Source organism: Coturnix japonica, chromosome 1, assembly GCF_054131305.1.
Source record: "Coturnix japonica strain WE chromosome 1, WE-NBRP24, whole genome shotgun sequence".
Classification (NCBI taxonomy): Eukaryota; Metazoa; Chordata; class Aves; order Galliformes; family Phasianidae; genus Coturnix; species Coturnix japonica.
In genome coordinates, this window is record NC_140663.1 from 57,041,645 (window position 1) to 57,062,573 (window position 20,929).

A 20,929-nucleotide genomic window follows, 5' to 3' on the forward strand; every position below is an offset into this window, starting at 1 on the left:
TGCTTGAATACGAGGTGTCTTATCGTTGTCATTTGCTTGAATACGAGGACGTCTCTTTTTTATGGTTGAGATTTTCGATGATACAGGTCGAGAGGAACTCATGTTGTTTAGCTCTCTCAATAGGCGATCGTGGAAATCCTGGTTTCCATCATCTGGTACCACCGTGGATTCATCTACATCAGGCACATTAGCCAATTTGTCAATAATATCACTTTGTGTTTCCTCTACTTTGTCTAACCTTTCCACTATTTTTTTTCCCATTTGGACAATGGCTGAAGTATAAAGCTTAACTTCTGTAGCGCTTATAAATAATTCAAGCTCCTGAAGTCTGCTAATTAGCTCATTTACAGGGGGCTTTCTTTCCCCTTTGCCATATACCAATGCAAGTGCACTGGCATGCTTTTCTGGAGCTGCCTTTGTAAAGTCACGCCACATTTGTCGTGGAACGTGGACTGCTTCAGGATCATGTAATTGGTTTGGATTGTTACGATTGAACTGGGGGCTGTAGAGCATTTCCACCAGAGCCCTTTCTCTCAAAAATTGGATACCTTTCTCCATATCAGTCCATTTCTTTTTCTCAGGCTCCAAGTCCCGTTTAAAGGGGAATCTATCTCTTACCGCTATCAACATCCGCTTCCAGAGGGTGTAGGACCGATTTTGGCATGTGCCTATACCTCTGTCCACACGTGAGTCCCTGGAAATGCTACCCAGTTGGCGAGCTTCACTGCCATCGAGCCACGCACTGTTGGCACCATTGTCCCAGCAGCGAAGTAACCAAGTGACCATATTTTCTTTTGGCTGACGTGTGAAATCCTTTCTCAGATCTCGAATTTCACTCAGTTTAAAAGATCGATCAATAATGGTCGTAATACTTTGCTCACCTTTTGCTCTATCAGGAGTCTCAGGTGTTAATGTTGGCAGCTGTGTTGATGAGGCTGCCCCATCTATAAGTTTGGACTCGAGAAATTCTCGTAAAGAAAATCTAGCTTTTGGCTCCTCGTCTGACTCTGACCCTGACTCTGACGCTTGTGTTATTTCCTCCAGGCGACCTTCCTCCTTTTTCCTCTCTCCTAACTTTCTCTCTCCTAACTTTCTCTGCTCCTCTGACTTCTTCTCCTCCTCTAACATCTTCTTATACTGCTCTAACAACCTCTGCTCCGCCGACTTCCTCTGGTCTTCTGACTCCTCCTGCTCTCCTGAGTCCCCCTGACCTCCCGAGTCCCCCTGCTCTCCTGAGTCCCCCTGCTCTCCTGAGTCCTGCTCTCCTAACTCCCTCCGCTCTTCTAACTCCTTCTGCATTTTCTCTATCTGAGTTGAAACTCGTTTTGTTTTTCGCCCTCTTACAGGGGCAACCAACATTGTATCTGGTGCCCCCGGTGGTTGGTTAAGTTGGAGTACATACGGTTCAGACTTGAGGGTGTCGCATTCTGCCCTGAGGACGTTATAACTAGACTGGAGGGCGTCGTGCTCAGACTGGAGAGCGTTGTGCTTACACAGGAGGGCGCTGCGCGCTGCCCGGAGATTGTCGTACCCGGACTGGAGGTCTTTGTGTTTGGACTGGAGAGTGTCATACTTGGACCGGAGGGCGCCGTGCTCGGACTGGAGAGCGTCGTGCTCGGACCGGAGGGCGCCGTGCTCGGACTGGAGAGCGTCGTGCTCGGACCGGAGGGCATCGCGCTCAGTCTGGAGAGTGTCATGCTCGGACCGGAGGGCGCTGTGCTCGGTCTGAAGAGTGTTATGCTCGGACTGAAGAGTGTTGTGCTCGGTCCGAAGGGCATTGTGCTCAGTCTGAAGAGCGTTATGCTCGGACCGGAGGGCATTATGCACAGACTGAAGAGTGTTGTGCTCGGACTGGAGGGCATCACAGTTGGATTGGAAGGCATCATGCTTGGCCTGAAGGGTGCCGCACTCAGACTGGACGGCGTCATACTTGGACTGGAGAGTGTTGTGCTCGGTCTGGAGGGCATTGTGCTCGGTCCGGAGGGCATCGCGCTCAGTCTGGAGAGTGTTGTACTCGGACCGGAGGGCGCTGTGCTCGGACTGGAGAGTGTCGTGCTCGGACCGGAGGGCGCTGTGCTCGGACTGGAGAGTGTCGTGCTCGGACCGGAGGGCATCGCGCTCGGACTGGAGAGTGTTGAGTTGGGATTGCAGGGAGCTTTTCTCATCCCAAAGTTTTGCTGTGTCAGCTCTAAGATTCTCTTTCTCGTACCAGATTGAGTCTCGTTGGTACAGGAGATCTTTTCTCTCAGCTTCAAAAACTTTTTCTCTCTCTACCTTCTCATCCCAAAGTTTTTCTGCGTCAGCTCTAAGACTCTCTTTCTCGTACCAGATTGAGTCTCGTTGGTACAGGAGATCTTTTCTCTCAGCTTCAAAAGCTTTTTCTCTCTCTACCTTCTCAGCCCAAAGTTTTTCTGCCTCAGCTCTAAGACTCTCCTTCTCGGCCCTGAGACTCTCTCTCTCAGCTTCAAAAACTTCCCTCTCAGGAATGGTATTGACTAAGGCCCAATAAGCATTAGCTAGGCCCAAAATCATTTGTGCCTCCTGAGATCTGCCTGAGCCACAACATTCCTGCCTCAAATATGCAATCAAACTCTCAGGATTCTTCAAGTGTTCAGGAGTGAAGCTCCATAACACTGAAGATGTCTGTCCTTTGAGAATCTCTTCAATTCCCTGCCACTCAGTATTCTCTGGTTCTAGGGAAGACTTCCTCCGGATGTTATAAACCCAGATACTGAGTGAGATTATTACAATAATCAACAGTAAGATCAGGGAGATTAAGAGTGTGGCCCACTGATCATTCAAAAACTGCATAAAGGATTCATAGAAAGAAAGAGGAGCACGCTTAAAAATCACCATTTCTGTATAATTAGTTGCATTAGTTGCTCCCTCTGGAGCTGTATACAGATACGAAGTGAGCATTGCTAACCATGCTTTCAATCCATTATACCATTGTATAGCTCCATAAGAAAAAGTGGCTAGCTTAAACATGGCCCAATATGTTCGGAGCGTCTCAAAAAAGGAACCAATGGCACACAGTCCCTGGTAAAACAAATTTAGTAGAGAAAACATCTTTTTTCCTCCAATAGAGAGAAAAAAGTAAAAGAAAACAAAGCTCAGCAGTGTTTATAAAATATACCGGAGTATTGGCAGTCCGCCTGGACTTTCAAGGTCAAGCTCGCAGGTGCAGAATCGCAAACACGAGATAGCTCCTTAACAGGGAAAAAAAACTCGTAGCTCTGTTAAAAGCTAAAAGAGCAACAGAAGAAAACACAGAAAAACAGCAACTCAATTTGCCCGCATCCTCCACCAAAATCTGTCACGGTTTGAACTAAAAATCCACCTGCGTCCGTGACAGGGGGCCGTAGGCCCCGGAGGGGCCCTAGGCCGAAAGGAAAAAGTTAATTAGGAAAAGAAAACAGCGGCAACGATCTAAGGAGGCACACTTATTTACTAAATACTATATCGAAATACAGGATAACACAATATAATACAATATAATTGAAATTGAGCTAACGAATCAAGCAAAATAGGAGAGAGAATGAGTCCCGTAACCGAGAGGCCTACTGTGAATCTAGGCGAACGGCTGAAGGCTCCCACACACTCCCCTGAACGCCAGAACTCGAAAAGCGTCAGTCTGTTCTGCGACAGAGTTAATATAGAGTCCAGGTCCCGTGACCTATCGTGTTGTTCCCTGGGAGATGTAGTCTTCTTCTGATAAGTTGCAGATTCAGTAAAATTATTCATGCTTTATATGATGTTATGATGTGGAATACTGATAGCAAAAATTACAAAATTATTAAACCATGACACTCCACTACAAGTGCTACAGCTACTTCTGGCAACTAACACTAGAAGCAGAAGCAGGTGCTGCACACTGAGAACAATCAGAAACCAAAGTGAAGAGCACAATAAGAGAATCTATTCACCATGCAGCAAGAAGACCATGGACAAGGGAAAAGAGACATAAAAGGGCCATAAGAATAAAGGAAAAGAAAGAAACACACAGAAACAGTAAGGGGGGGGTGGGGGGGTGGAGTTGGCACAAGACTGTAGAAAGTGTCTTTTCTCAGCAATGGCCAACATATAACATCATCAGAAAATCAGCACTGGAAAGTTGCCCAATAATAGGGAAGAGAAGCAGAAAGAAAGGACAAGGAGTGATGCCAGTGAGATAAGATTACTCTACAGCATGATCTGTACACCTTAAAGCATTACTGCCTTATAACTGTACATAAAAATGTTTAAGATATTGAATAGGTACATGGCTGAATAAGAGTCTTAACATTATTGGATCTCTACTCCAAGAAAAATTATACCACGAGAGGTATGCATAAACACTGTAAAAGCCAGGCAGTTCAGAGAATTCTCAGCTCTACTCCCAAGTTGTGTTTAGATAATAGATTTCAGAGTAATTTGAAATGCTTCAACAACTATGCTTAAAATGGGCTGAGAAGCCCCTAGGTTCAAGCCATCTTATGCTACAGCACTTTTGTCATGTTTTTCTTCTAGTACTTTGCTTATTTACCATGGACTGCATGTGACACAGTGGGAGAGAGGAAATCCAAGGCACTGGATCTCTTTCTGAGACACAGGAAATCTTTTGTGTTTGATAGAAGCTCCTACATATTTAAACAGTAGCTCCTACATATTTAAACAGTTTGCAAATCTAGCTAGATATGCCACAGTCACTAAACAAATAATAACAATAACAATAATAATAATAATAATCTAATAACTAGCACTAGCCCATCTGCAATTTGTCAAACAAAAATAGGTCTTTCAACTTGTATTTCAGAAGTTTTTTTACAAGAAAAAGTGAAGAGAGAAAGGATGAGGTTATTCGGAGATGCTCATCAAACCTAAAAAGCCAGATCCTGGCAGCAGATGGTAGATGGAAAACAGGAAGATTTTGTGAAAGAATAGAACAGTATAAATACATTGGAATGAAGGAATACATTATGACAGTAGGAAATAATGAAATTTGAAGACATACAAGGAAATATGTTATACACTCTTTGTTGCTCTATTAATAGATAATGATGAGGCAATGGAACAAATACAAGGGAAATGAAAAAGCAAAGCAGTCTATCATTAACAAGTTGCACTCGAAAGTACACTAAGTCTAGATTTGGAAAGAGTATACTAAACAATAATGTTTTCAAATTTCTTCTGAAAGTTGGAGAAATGGGGACTACTGTTAACATGCCACAGGTGTCTGGTACATTGTACTAAAAAGCTGAAGGCATGCTAAAAAGCAGATAAACTATTAAATAAGAAAGCTCTCTTTGTTCACAATGTCAGTGTACTGCAAATTACTAGAGGCAGATTGGGTTGGTACACCAGAAAAGTCAAACTATATGCTTCTGTCACCTTCCTGCTCTTATTTATCAAGGGATCCACTACAATCAGACAAGAGTGGGCTAGAGATGGATCTTTGGATTAACCTCCTTTCCATTTCTATAACCTTGACTAAGAAATCATGTGTTGAGGAGATGGAAGAGAATTTATTAATGATGGTATGTTAGACAGCCACTGTACTCGATTAAAAAGTTGGCTGGTGCCAAAGACAATGTAGGCTGCTACCTAACTAACTAATCACCCCACAGGCCAAACAAACATATATGCTGTAGCCCCTCTTGGGTCCCATCAACACCAGTTGGTATTTCTATTGCTCATTTGTGTAGCACTCCACACATTCGCAGGCTCAGACCCACCCCTTTTACATCTTCATTTGCAAGCCTTTACTGTTCTACATCAAGACCAAATAAAACTTACTGTATTGTCCAGAAATTTTGTTGACTGATAAATGCATAGAAATTAGATGTAGAAAGAAAAAACTTTTTTTTTTTTTTGGGTATCCAAAATAATATTCTAGATTCAGAGCTATATGATGAACCCCCTCTCAGTTTCAGTCTCTGTTACCCTCATTCCTTGCATAATTCTTCCAGTGCTATTTCTTCCTGATTTGCAGTGTGCCTCTGGACTTCAGTACCAAAGTAACAGCAATTTATTGTCCTCTAAAGATATTTATATCTAAGAATCCAAGTTGATCAAGGTATTAACCAGCTAGTCACAGCAATCTCAGCAAAAGACTGAATCCTTCAGCTTATTTCAGAGCAAGTGTATCACCACAGCCTGCAACTCTTGCTACTCAAGAAATATTAATACACATAGAAGCTTCAACCTGTGCTAAATTCCTTACAGTGTTCCCAAACTGATTTTTGTAGTAACCTAGATCAGTTAGACTCAATCCTTTAAAGCATAAATCCATTCTCCTTTGTTACAAAGGTGCTGTCCTGAGAGCCATAAGAGAGAAGCTCATAATCACCAAAACCATGTATTTCCCTTCAAATCCACATAACTTTCTACAGGTTATCCATGCATTTACATGAATAAATTGCAGCCACTACCAGTGGTTCAGGTTGCTTGGGCAAGATTCATTTTACTAACTCCTCAGCATAACCTTAGCTTCTGACAGCACCAATTAATGAACAAGCACTTCATGTCCAGATGTGAACAACATGTGAGTAATATCAAACTTTCATTTTATAAAGTTATTTTCCCACAACATAACTGTATTAAGAGATTCCTAGCTATTCACCAAATCTAATTTTTAATATGCTACTTGTATGTATAAAGCAGATCTTACCTTGATCTTCTGAAGAAACTGGTGACCTGAAATAAAACAACAAAGTCCAGTCAATCTTTCCCATGAAAAGGTCACAAATCAGGTTCAAAAGTCACTATGGGAAATGAGATATGGAGGAATTGAAAGGTTTTATTCTTAAACTTATTTCAAAGGAGGGACTGTAACACGGCTAACAAAATAAAAAGAAGCAGAAAGCGCAGAGACCTCTTGCAGCAGGTCATGCAGACTTGAGAGGCCATATGGAACCACATTCATAAGGCTGTGGTCTCACTGTTAAGCACTCATGCCATGAGTTTCTATAGGTACTTGGCAACGAATTTTACTACTATTACTATCAGAAATACCCCATGCTGCTTTTGAGTAAATCCTGATCCTCCAGAGATTATCAAATGGACCATAATCAAGTGTGGGCTAGGAATAACCCTCACAAGTAGAGGCAATGGAGGAAAGGATAGCTTTGAAGGAACTCACAAGTACTAATGCCATTTTTAGCATGAGGCAGTGTGATGGAGAATATAAAACACTAACTGGAATTAACAAATTCATAGTAATGCCAATTTCATAAAAGCAACATAAATAGAGAAAAAAAAATTAAAAAAGGTTAAAAAAAAACCAACAACAGCGATAGTGAAAAGCAACTAAACATCAACAACATGTTATAGGCTATCCTACCAGTGGTTTAAACCTCTGGTAATAGTCCAAGACCAAGGGGTTATAAAACATGAGGGACCGCTCAGTGCTGATAAACAGAAGGTCCCCACTGAATCCCTGGGATGGGTTTCACAGCTCCCATAGCTGAAGATCTCACTAATCATGCTGCCCAGTACCCATGGCAAAGGAACATAAAGAGGTGTAAAGCACTGGCCTTTCATTTTTGTCTTTGCTGCAGTAGCTTGGCTCAGCAAAACTGGGTTATTTGTATAGCCAAATCTGGGCTGTGCTTTGGTTATTGAGACCCAACTGCCTCATCACCTCCCCTACAGCTAACAATGAGTTTATTCCTGTAGTGGAATGAACCAACTCTCACTTCTGATGTAATACATATTTAATTTTTGTGCCAAAGTATAAAAATAACAAAATTCTAAAGATTTTAAAATGTTAGTATTGCCAGCAAGCAGATCAAAGTCGACATCCGAAAAGCAGTCAGAGAAGAAAGGGAAATTAAAGTATGTCAGGAACAAAGAGGGAAAGAACATACATATATTTAACAAAATCAGCTAGAGGGAAAGCAAAGGGCTAGGAATCCTGAATTTAAAGGAATAAAGAAACTGAGGATACTGTATATCACAAGGTTGAAAAGGTTGAGGGATTATACAGGATATCAGAAGCAGATACTCAAATATGTAGATGCAAATAGGAAAGATAAGGGAGGTTTCCTAATGAAGTATGCAAATCTTTGTTTTTAAGAAAAGAGACATTCACACAGAATGAGACAAAAGAGTTACAGCACAGCTGGAGCGACAGTCGCTGTGAAAGGAAAAATGTGATTGCCTAATTAAGATTCTGACTGTGCTAGAAGCCAGTGCATCTGTATGGATTAGAATTAATTAATCCACTATTGCCATTAAATCCTGATTGCTGCTGAACATCCTAAGCATGTATCCTGCTCTGCTGTCAGCCAAACCAGCTATGCCCTTCAGTTCCATCCATGTCTGTGGAAATATGGTAAAAACGAAAGCAACTCAGAGGATTAGCAGTCATCATTAGGTCTTTTCTACAGCTTTCATCAGTGTATCAGGCCCCACCAGAAGCTCTTATGAAGGTCAAAACTCAACACAGCATTTCTGAAAAGGTTATATCATGTAAATACGGCCATATCAGAAGGTGTGATTATTTAGGCTTTTAAAGATAATTTTTACATGCAAGAATCATGCCAGGGTCCTTAGTTCACCTATCTTGACACTTCAACTATTTATAACAAAGTGTCTCACAGTAACAGCAGAATTTATTCCTTGGCTCCTTAATTGCAGTTTCATCACCTTTTAGATCTTTATTTGAAAGAATAAAATATACATTTGGCTTATCCCACAATTTAGATCTTCATTATGCCTTGTAAAGCAGATGTTAGTATCTACTTAAAAAATCAACACAATATATCATCACATCATCACCACCTTCTCGATTAAAGCATGAAAGTGTGCAATGAAAAATAGGTTTGTGCACATTTAATGTGCCCAAAATGAGTATGTACTTTACAAACTATGAATTCCATGCTCTTTTTTAACATGCTTTGAATTTAGTGGTTAAACAGTGTGAAATCTAACAGGTAATACTGTTGTTACTAGCAGTATTTTCATTCGTCAGGCTTCATCAGGCATCTTTTAAGGGTGCACAGACTGGCATCTTGAGGAAAAAAAAATCACATTATGTGATTATGTGTGTATATCTCTGCCTCACAGTAATAAAGTTTGAGCCTGTTGGCTGATTTCCCACATTATTAACAGAGAAGGTGGAGATCCACTTACTGTTTTCATAAGGTAAGGCAATAGAAAGAGTTCAAACTTTCTGAGGTAGCTGTGAAGATACGAAGAAAGGTTCTGAATATCTCAGTAACAGGAAAACCTCAAGAAGAGCTTCCACAATTTGAGATACCAAACGACCAAAGACAATAAACTAGACTTCCTTTATTCCATTACTGAGAGAAAGAGTATTTTCACAGAGCAGAAAGGACTTTCAACAGTCTTGTATCATTCAGGCCATGCACTTAAGCAGAGGATAAAATTTTCCAAACCATTCAAGCACTGTCCTAACTACACCAACAGGAGTCTTGCTTGTAACTACAGTTTAAGAAAGTGAAGAACTGTGTTAGTGTTAGGCACTTTGCGTATTGTTTGGTCTTCCCCATTCTTATGAGAGTGAGGAAGGAAATGAAAAAAAGAAAGTATAATGACCTACTTTAAATCACATCCACTCTCTCTACAGCCACAAGGGACTTTCCTGACAACAAAAAAATCTGGTGGATGCTCATATTTCTGGTCACACATCTTTTTTTCAGTTCTTTAAGAAGTGTGAGGGATATACTGTGGCAGCAATGGTCACCAAATGGGTGCCCTGAGAATGGTGGATTCCCAGCTGCTAACGTCCACATAGGAAGTGTCTAACTAGCTTCTATCAGCTGCCCTCTGAGAATGATTCAAGCTGTGTGCTTTACAGACACAAAGAGGCAAGCCATCATTCACAATTTCCATGCCTTATAAAAAGTAGAGACAAATCAGAGGTACTCCAGAAGAACTAACACGCTGTCAAGATCTGTATCCCCATCTGGGTCAATACACTTTGCAAATTAAATCAATAAGGGACCTGCATTTAGTTCAACCTTCAGGAAAGGATCTGGCACTGCAGTATCCTGACCTTGGACACTTCAGAATGGAGTTTCTGACATCAACAATAGCTACTTGTTTATGCTTTTCTCCTGCTGGAAAATTAACAGTGCTGCCAAAACTAACTTTTAGGTTCATCATCACCACTACCAGCCCTTCCCCAAAAGAGAGTAAAGAGGCCCATATGTCTATGACTGACTACATTTTCAGAATTCTTACATTCTTCTATCAGCATATTTCTTTCCCATAAGTAAAATGCAAGGGAAGACCAATTTCAAATGTTTTCACCAAAAAGTATCAATCTGATTTCTCTGTCCTGAGTTTGCTGGTGCTTTATGAAGAGTTTTTGCTGTACTGACTAATTGAAGGAAATACAGATTTTACTACAACAGGGAAGAGGATCAGAAAGAATGAGGAAGAAAAGTATGTTGCCACCTCCCTTCCCTTTCCATGCTGTTCATATCCCTCCTTTTGCTACAGGTCCTGCAGTGTTGTTCTGCCATCGTAGAGCATTAAGTTCTGTTCAGAAGAGACATCAGCACCCACAAGCCTCATTCTACAATGGAAGCTGTGTGTAGACTGGTCTACTATGGCTTACAAAAGCAAAGCACTAAACTTTGTCCCCACACAAGGTGCACACAAATATTCCAGCAACTTCATTTATGCACACAAAATCCTGATAACGCAAAAAGGCCCTAATCATACATTCATGAGATGCTTTCAAGAAATGGGAAGTCTCATGGTACTGAAGGCATGAGACGTCCCCCTAAAACAGCACTGTGCCTCGGAGTTCAGAGTCTGATTCAAAGCTCACTGAAATTTTTCTGCTCACTCTTTCAGTGTTTGGATCTATTGCTGTGAAAGATCTAATCCCTGATGCAGATAAGACAGTTTTCCGTATCATGAAAGCCTTCCCCAAACAGCCAAATACTAGGAATTGTTTCCCAGTGCACTCCCCAGCATGCAAGCAATAGATTTATTCAGTACTGGAGGGATGGAGGAAGAAATATTTATTTCTAAGCAAGGCAGCTCAGGGGGCTGTCTCAATTTAGTGCCTGGACAACAAAGGCTTCCAAAATCTAGAAAAACACATCCAGCCTCCAGCAGATGAATTCTAACAAAATTTTAGCAAATGGGTACATTATTCATGAAGACAAAAGCCTCTGGAGAAACAAACCCGGAGCTGATGCAAAGCTGCTATTTTAATCAATAAACCTGTAGCAGAAACCATCTGCACTAGGCCTATTTAAAAACATCCATTTAGAATTTAAAGGCCGAATAACAATCCGCATGCAGCAATTTTGCTGGGTTTTATGACCGTTCATCTTTTTCCAAGCTCAGGCAATGTATTTTTGCAAACTTTCTCATTCACCTACCTTCTTCTGAGCAATGGAAGGAAAGAGCTTTTAGATTAAATCTGCTCCTCCTCATTTTGTATGTACATCTCTTCAGAACTGAAAATAGCATTCCTCTAGGGATTTATTCACATATTCTCTGATTGAAATGAAAGATAAGTCTTAGAACATTAATTATTAAAAAATAAAAAAATAATGGGTGAGGAAACTCCTTCATTCAGCAAACTGCATCAAAACCTCTGAGACTGGCAAATTCCCTGCAGCTGCAGACTGTGACTTGTATCTTTCTGGCAGAAAAGCCGAACTACTTGTTTTCTTGCTCTCTCAGCATCTCTTACATGGAGAAGCCCAATAACTTTAACATTCAGCCTAGCTGCCACTATTTTCTGCCATGACACTTGACAGAAAATACAAATCTAGGAATTACTGAGACCTCCAGCCTTTCACTTTCAACCTACACGTGCCCAATTCTAAATGACCCATGTATGCAGGAGAAACAAGTTAGCAAGTTCAACAAAGGCAAATGGAAAGTTCTGAAGCTGGAAAGAAGCAAATTCATTCAATTGGACAGTCTGGGGGCCAACCAGCATTTCAGAACAAAGTGTATGTTGTTAGTTGCATACAAGTTGAATGTCAATCAGCAGTATGCCCTCAAAACAATCACAGAATCATATCACAGAATCATAGAATGGCCTGGGTTGAAAAGAACCTCAGAGATCATCTAGTTTCAATCACATTGCTGCAGGCAGAGTCGCCAACCACTAGACCAGGCTGCACAGAGACATATCTAGCCTGGCCTTGAATGCTTCCAGGGACAGGGTATCTACAGTCTCTCTGGGCAACCTGTTCCAGCACATCACCACCCTCTGAATGAAAGCCAACTGTGTACTGGGTTGTATTTGCAAGAGCATAACCATAAGGTAAATGAAAAGGATATTTCTCCTCTACTGTGTGAGACTGCATCTGGTGTTTTGTACCAAGTTTGGGGCTTCCCAAAACAAGACAGAAAATGACAAATTGAAGTGAACACAAGTGGGGCACATCAGAGGTGGCTGAGGGAACTGGACACATGCAGCAAGAAGACGCAGGGGAAATCCTATTGCCTTAAACTATCCCATGCAAAGGTATAAAGAATACAAGGCTAGAGCCTTCCTGAAGTAAAGAGGAAGAAAGACAGGATGAGAAGCATCAGTCACAAGCTGGAACGTGGGAAATTCAGACTGGATGTTAGAAAAAACATTGTGTGGTTGACCAAAGAGGGATACAGGTTGTGCAAAGATGCTGTTGAATCTCCAGCTGGACAAGTCTCTGAAGATCTATAACTGGACCTATTTCAAATAGAGATTTGTGATAGATGGATTTCAGAAGTCCTTTCCAACACATCTTTCGCAATTTTATAGGTCTCTTTACAATGCTTTCGTCTATTAATATTGCATTTTTCTTGTCACTCTTTTATAAAAAGTATTCCTCTCAGACAATGGTAACACTGTCTCTTACACGTGGGAAAACGATGACCAGCGGTGCTTCCTGAATCTAAAAAAATCCATTCTTATCCATAAATCCATAATCATTATTTTACAGAATTCTGTTCAGACGTATCTTGTCAATCTGTACCAACAGCCTGGATAGTTTATTATTATTATTATTTTAACTCCATTAAGGGCAAAGATTAGTAGTTTTCCCATCATCTCTGAAGCTTCTTCCTACTGATTGTCTCTACCTGCACAGAAATTCATGACTAGCCTAGCAACTCAGGAGTGTGGTCTGGTTCTTCATAGGAAAACCAGAGCAGCTCTGATGTACCCCTTGTTGTGTCTCAGGCATATCTGTCCCTCATATCGTTTCATATCTTGTCTCACTACTGTCTTTTTTTTTTTTTTTTTCCTTTTCTCTCTCTTAACATTTACTGTATTTCTCTGTCCATTGTAAAAGACATTGAGAGAAGGCAGGCCTGGATCGCCGCAATGCAGTTATACCTGAAGTTGTACTGACACCCAGAGGAATACCCTCGGAATTGCTGCTTGACTAGGGACGAATATATTCAGAGCAGAACAAAATGTAAATCCAAGCGTGCTTAACTTTGACTTAAAAAACTATAAGAAAACTATAGCAAAATGTTCTAATACATTCATCTTGAAATAGATAGATTTTCTTTGGAATCACTCCCAAAAGGATGTCCAAAGAATGCTGGATTGTATCTTTGAAAAGAAGGCATTTCTAAATGACCATCAGGATCACTGCAGGGTGATCCAGGATATCTGTTGATTTTCTTTTTTAATACTCGCTTCCCATTTCTCTCATCACCAAATGACACCAAAGTAACTCAGGGAAATGTAAGACATTCAGTTTGAAGAGATCATGATCCAATACTCCAATGGTATTCTTCCATTTCCAGCCTTGAACTAAATCTTTAAAATCCTCACTGACTTACGCTGTCAATTGTTCAATGAATCTTAGCAGAGTGCGGGGGGAGGGGGGGGGGGGGGGGGGGAGGTGAAAGTAAAGCAGTGGCTTTCTATTTAACCCAGAGAAAGGAACCATTTTGATAACTGAAAAGCCATAATCCACACTCCTGGCACAGTTGTTGCACTAAGATTCAGAAATCACATCCCCAGCTTTGCCCTCAGGCTGGATGGAGATGGAGCACATCAGCTGCTTGGTATGCTGAGACAACATCCAAATAATGACAGGCTAGCTTGGATTTCTAAATAATCTAGAAGCTGCCCTAAGTGATGCATTTGTTACCACAAAGCAAATCAGTGACTCCTGGTAAATTGCCTTTAGTGGTTTTGGGAGAAGGGAGACTGAAACATAAGAATCCCTCAGAAAAAGGCTCATGCGATTATGTTCATAAATAAGTGGCCTGGTTTTCACAAGTGCTAAGCAGTAACCCTCATTAACCCTCATTGCTTACCATCAATTTAAAAAAAAAAAGAAAAATCAATTAATTTGCATAACACACAACCCCTCTATAATCCTACATAGAACAGATCTGCTGAGCCCTTTACATGCCTGCTATGGGGTAAATAATGGAGAATAAATGTTTGTAATAGGAGTTTCAGATCGGTTTTTCTGTGCTACGTTTTTAGAAACCTGGCAGAGAAACAAGAATCTAGGAGTCAGGGTTATACTGGCTCCAGGCCACTTCTGGCTCTCTGGTTTCAGTTCTTGGCAGGCATATTTTAGCCAGGTCCATCTGTCCCTTCTTGCCCATGGCCATTGATACTGCCAGAAACCACAGAAAGGATATGTGCCATGGCCCCAGTCTTCATGTATTTCCCTATTGGGCAAACACATTTGTGCCAGAACTGCTAAATGCTCACTCAGTCTCAGCTACAGGGACAAAGAGCTGGGTGTTAGAGCTCCTTTCCCAGCACAAAGGAGCAGCAGGCAAGCAGGGACGACTTTTCTCCCTGTTCCTTTGAGTACTTTCCAGATTTCAGAATTTTCTCTTCTTACCCAAGACACACTTCAGCAGATTTTCAAGAAAAGACAGACCCTTCTAAATCCTCACATATAAACCTGCAGCCAGGGGCCTAGAACCAGTGTCCAAGACACGGAAGAACAAGGGCAGTCATGCTGAAACATTCAGCCTGGGGAATGGGCTCCCCCACCCTCAGCAATTCCCAGACAAACTGAAGAGTGGCTCCCTAACTGGGGTGAGCATTCATGTCAAAATACTGCTCCCACTGTTATCAAAACAGTCCAAATTTTATGGGTCCAAAAAAACTAAATCCTCAAAAGAAGACCTATTTTTACATGATGGCTTTGCCACTCGTTTTTCTATGTGGTATTTTTATGTTTGCCCTTCCAGTTTTCCAGCTACAGCTGAAATTCAAACATGTTGATACAAGAAGAATTAGAGAAAGTTAGCACAGGTTTGACTTTCTGGAGTGTAAGTCAAGTAAGCCAAAGTAGCACTTCTATGTGATGGTCTTTTGGCATTTTTTTACCAAATTATATTTCAATTATCACTGTAAAACTGTTGAGCAAGAAACTAATAATATAAATAGAATATCAATAAATTAAGTCTGAATGCAGATTGTGAGATGTTCTAGTATGAAAGGTTGGACATACTACATTGTTTGATGTTTGTGTTACATATGCACAACACTATGCATCGGGTCCATGCCCTGAACCTTTAAAAGCTTATTAGTCTTGGATTTCATAGAATCATGTAATCATTAAGGTTGGGAAAAAAGTACTGAATGAGAGCACACTAGGAACTGGTCTCCTCTCCAAAAAAAATGGCCACTCTTTATGGCAACAACAGAGAATGTGGACACAGGTTTGCTGTTCCTGCAAAATGCTCAGAAATCTAAGACCTGGATGGGTCTTTTTATCTTAGTTCAACTCTTAGATATAAGTAACAAGTACACAGAAATAGACACACGTTACCTAAAACAAGAAGGTTCACTTATTTTCCAGCACTTATTGGACTGGAAGCTTGCAGTGCTGGAGGTTATTTATCCTAAATTTATGAGTGCTCAAATCAAACTCAGAAAAATACAGTCACCCTTTCTGTCAGTCATTCCATACAACATGAGTAAACCCAGCTAGCCCCCTTCCAGTGTCAGTAATGTATGTCCCTGGAGGCCCTATTCCCACTCCATAAAGCTGAACAGAGGGGTATTCATATCCCACAGTGGAATCATCAGCTCCACACTCTCCTTTGTCCTTCTCTTGCCAGATACATTTACCACACACTTGATGCTCTCAGGAAAGCAGTGGGCTCTAAAGATCAGATTATCAAATGTCACTTTCTTTTACCCAGTCATACAGAAAACAACTATACAAGAAGTGGCTGTCTTGATATATTCCTCTGCTTTCCATGCTATACATCTGCCATACTTCTCAGTAGAGATTTTGCTTCTCACTCCAGGGGCTAAACTAAGCAAGCAGAATGGAAGCAAAAGGTAAAAATAAAACTAATAAAAAGAAAGAAAGGAAGGAGGGAAGGAAGAAAGGGATGAAAGAAGAAAATTAAAGACTTGTGACAAGTAAAGAGGGAGGGGAAAAAAAAAAGAAAAAAAAAAAAGGAAAAAAAAAGAGGGAAAAAAAAGAGAGAACTTTTCTATTTTGGCCTAGGCAATCAGCCAGAGAACAAATGTAGATTTATAGCTGTTACAGCAAACAAGGTAAAAGCAAGGCACCTAGCTATCCATACTCTGCCAACATCAATTTCACCACTTAAACAGAGTTCAAAACTCACATTCCACCCTGAAAACTCATTTTCCTCTTCTTGACTACTGGAAATATTTGGAAAGTGTTTTCAGGTGAGATGGTAGCTGATTTTTTCAAGATCTGGGTAAGTAAGTCCCTTTGTCAAGTACTTCTGTATTCTGTGCTTAATATCACAAAAGGAGAGAGAAAGCTGCACCTCTCACACTTCTCATTTGGAAGGCAGCCTGCCAGTCAAGAAGCAAGATCTCTCTAAAGAGGCCAATTTGTAGTCTCATGGTGTGTAGGAATGTTTTGCATGTCACTGTCTGCCAAAATAATTTGTCACCAGGATGAATACCCTCAGCTGTGCATCGGGTTTTGAGATGCAACAAAAGTCATTAAGAGCCCTCATTCTGAGTGCTTAGGGGCAGGTGGGTGTGGAAAGAGGAAGCTAAAATTCCACCCAATCCAACTCTGGGGATTTACATTTTGAATAATAAAGTCATTTGGTAATAAGTACTATGAGTTGCAGTATAGGATGTACTATTCTGTTTCCATCACTGCATCCTCAATTGTTCCCCTCTGCAATTCAGCACCTCAACAGCAAAGGCTGGAGATTTATTTCTGGAAGAAAATAAACACTATTTCCCCTTCTCTCACTTTCAAAAATAAGGGCTTCTCAGGCAAATCAAATCAAAATTCCAGTTTCTTCCTTTCCTAGTTACTCTTAACAACTGAAGTAGCAAAAGACAGTGTCTTAAAGCTCAGTACTACTGGTAAAGATGTTGCCTAGACAATGTGTCTAGGATCTGTATGTACCAAATACTAATGAATACTGCAGAAATTTTAATAACAAATATGACTTTTTTACATCCCAGTTCTGTGTAAGTGTAGCTGGACTTTGACAATGGCATCAAAATCCTGCTAATGAACAAGGGAAGAGGTAATTAAACGAGGTCGTCCATGAATTCAATCACTTAAAAGAAGAAATTGCTGGAAGTTCACATTAAACATTTTTCAGTCATCTGATTTTGACTGTTTGCAGAGGTCGCCCAGTGAGGTTGTGGATGCCCCGTCCTTGGAGGTGTTCAAGACCAGGTTGGACGGGGTCCTGGGCAACCTGATCTAGTAAATGTGTATGTTTGGTGGCCCTGCCAGGCAGGGGGGTTGGAACTACATGATCCTTGAGGTCCCTTCCAACCCAGGTAATTCTGTGATTCTGTGATTCTGTCGCACTGATGATCAGAAGGCTGGAGCATATCTCCTATTAAAAAATTTTGAGGGAATTGGGCTTGTTCGGCATGGAGAAGTCTCTGAGGAGACCTTGCTGTTTATATGTGGTAACAATTTCCCCAGTCCTGTTTCTGTCTTCTCAGATGTCAGGGGAAAATGCCAGGATTTCCTCACGCTCATAACGGTCTCTGAATAGGTAACAACGTAACCAAATCAATCAGGCTAAATCTCTTGAATTCTGAACTAAAAACAGCTGTTGTTAGACTTAGCCTTTTGTGTACACTCAGTATATGATACACTCAAGATATGCCAGAAACTTACATGTGAGACAGACTTAGGAAAGGTGTTTTGGTAACAACATTGTCCTCCATCTCCTACGATTTTACATTGTTTTTCTCCACATACCACGTTTCTTTCTTCTGCAGTTCAGTCAAGTGCTATTTGACTGTATTCAGACATGCCCAGGAATCTCATTTCCTGGCTACAACAGGGATAAACAACACTACAACTGGAGACATTGCCTGGGAAAAGTGGACAGTAATTAATTAACAATGTGGGAGAGGGGTCGAGATTAACTTGTGAGTTAACTTCTGTCCAGGTATAAGTCTTATTTCCAGTTTCATGAGAAACCACTTGACAAATTGATCCGTATCATGTATTTACAGATGGATTTGCTCAAGCTTTCTGTTCAAGCAGCATCGGAAGGAAAATGAAAAATTCTTCTAAAAACAAATGTAAAACTGGACACTCAAATAGCTTCCAGATAGTATGAGATACCATTAGCAGCAGCAGTAAAAGAAACTTATGAAATCTTATTGGCTGCAAAGCAGCACGGGACACTAAGCAAAAAGTTCCCTTGCTGTCTGGAAAGAGTAGGAATTTCATTGGGAATTATTTCTATCCACAGTTCTACACTCCCGTGTTGTTCTTATATTCAGTAGTTTCACTACAAAATATAAATAGCCATCCTGTTTTTGAGACCTTTTTATTTAAGAGACTATACAGAGAAAATAAGAGACTCAAGCTATTTCTGGCAGGGTTTGATTTTAACAATGTAAGGATTGCACAGAGAAAATATATTCCTTTTTGTCAAACAAATTCCATGAATTTTAGGAGCTTGCTCTTGTTTGTCAGGATGAAATAAAGTGCTCTGGATGGCAAGAAATGAAGCTGCAAAACAAATTATTCAAACACTATTGCAGGAATTCTGTTAGATTTTTGCTGTTACATTGTAAGTTTTTATAAGAATATGAAAGGGCAGAAATAAATATTCTCAGAACCACGGGCACGTATCTTTAAGATAGAATTCAAATGGAAAGAAAAAATTAATCCTCTTTTTCAACTGAAAATCTCCAGAGGAAAAAAAGAAAAAAGAAAAAAAAAAATCTGAAATAATAAAGTATATGGAGAAGACTAGTATTCACATCAGAAGCATAAAGTACGCAAAACTCTCTATTCCTAGTGTCTGGGCCCAGGAGAATAAAACAATTAACAGGTGCCTTCTTTGTCAAGAACTGCTTCAGAAATGGGAGTAAGGGAAGGTTTACAATAGCAAGTAAAGCAGCAAGAAAAGGTTTCCTAATGATTGATAAATTTTAGTTCCCATCTGGAATATTAGCAAGATTTTAACTACTGTGGCTGCATTACACTGACAATAGTGAGAGCTTTCATAATACAAGACCAGATCTGTCACTGAAGTGCATCAGTTTTTACCACTCAGTTTCAGTGAGGAACTTCGCTTTCACTCAGACCAATTTCTTACCTATTTGCTACATATTTATAATTTCTTTTTTTTCCCATATTCTTCAAAGTACATTTCTTATTTAACATTTATCTGTCCCTAAAACATTCACAATACCCTTTACACCATACTTTCTCTTCTTTGAGTTCTTTTCCTTCTTTTCAATAAGAGCACTTCATTATTAATACCACTTTCCTAGCAAGACCTGGAGAGCCAATTTAGGCAAATCTTTCTCATGCTCCATTTTAAGGTAGCAAGAATGATGCCTTACAAGCTGTTTGTAAAAGTATTTTAGACAAAACAAGGGAAAGAAAATGCAGTTGAGCACAAATACAATCAGCTTTTTGTTAATTAATAATTATATTTTAAAGACTACACAAGCATACAGTGAAAGTGAGATATGACCTATGCTATCTCACAAGCAAGACTTTCTCAAAAGTAACCTACTGCTTCTGTAATGTCATCTGGGAAAAGATGTTTGTACAGCTGTACAAATAGGCAGTTAAAACATTCATTTAACTTATATGGCTTAAGCTTGTAAACTAAATCTGAACTAATCCAGATTTTACCATCAAAACACAACAAAACAGACTTCTTTGCTTTTTTAAGAGCTGGTACTGAGTTATCCAATGCAAGAGTTTTAGTGAAACGCTTGAATTTTTTCAGTCCTTCATCAGCTTCTCAACCTTCCAATGTTCAGCATCACTAGGCAGCTCCCGTGCAACATGTTCCAATACAAGTGGCTTCAATATTTTCTACTAAATAATTCTACTAAATGAACATTCCTTTTCCTTTCTGCATGCAAGCTTTTATTCCTGATGCTCTTCTCCCCTTGTACCACACAAAGGTTTCTCTTTTAAAAAAAAAAATAAAATAGCAAACATCTTCTAACATCTGTACAATAACACTGATTTTCTGGGCAATGATCTGATTTTTGTAGTTAAAACACTTGGCAGACAGCCTTTTTCTACTTCCCTCTCATGAACTAGGCTATTATTGCCTCATAAAGCAGTGCCTGGGTGATACTGCTAGCTAATTAATGTCTATTTAGTGTAAAGGGCTTCCAGCCCCTATAGGTGTTTTTTCTTCCTCTGACAGGGCCAGATGGCACACTGGCCAACCTTCATCCACCCTTCACAAGCCATGCACTCAATTCATACAACACATTTAGCAGCTTCGGAAACATGTTACCTCTATGTATGCGCTAGATAATCAGACACTAGAAGAGTTGTTATTACTGCTGAAACAATGGGAATATAAGAATGTAACAATGGGAAAATGAATTATTTCAATTGAAAGACACAGATTAAGCACCTAACATCATCATAGTATCATAGTATCATAGTCTCGTGTGGGTTGGAAGGGACCTTAGAGATCATCGAGTCCAACCCCCGGGATTCGAGCCTCTGTGTAGCAGAGCGGCACTTCTACCACTTGCGCCACAGGGGGGATTCGAACTCCAGGCCCC

The 20,929-nt window shown here is 40.3% G+C and overlaps 1 protein-coding gene across 3 annotated transcripts in view; it reads right to left on the reverse strand.

The window, feature by feature from the left end:
* The window catches only part of DGKI (diacylglycerol kinase iota), a 215,363-nt gene that overhangs the window by 30,925 nt on the left and 163,509 nt on the right, over positions 1–20,929 (reverse strand). For all 3 annotated transcript variants that reach the window (XM_015866633.3, XM_032445594.2, XM_085521361.1), the window contains one exon: positions 6,650–6,675. In XM_015866633.3, the coding sequence (XP_015722119.3) occupies positions 6,650–6,675 (26 nt within the window). The remainder of the gene's footprint in view (positions 1–6,649; positions 6,676–20,929) is intronic.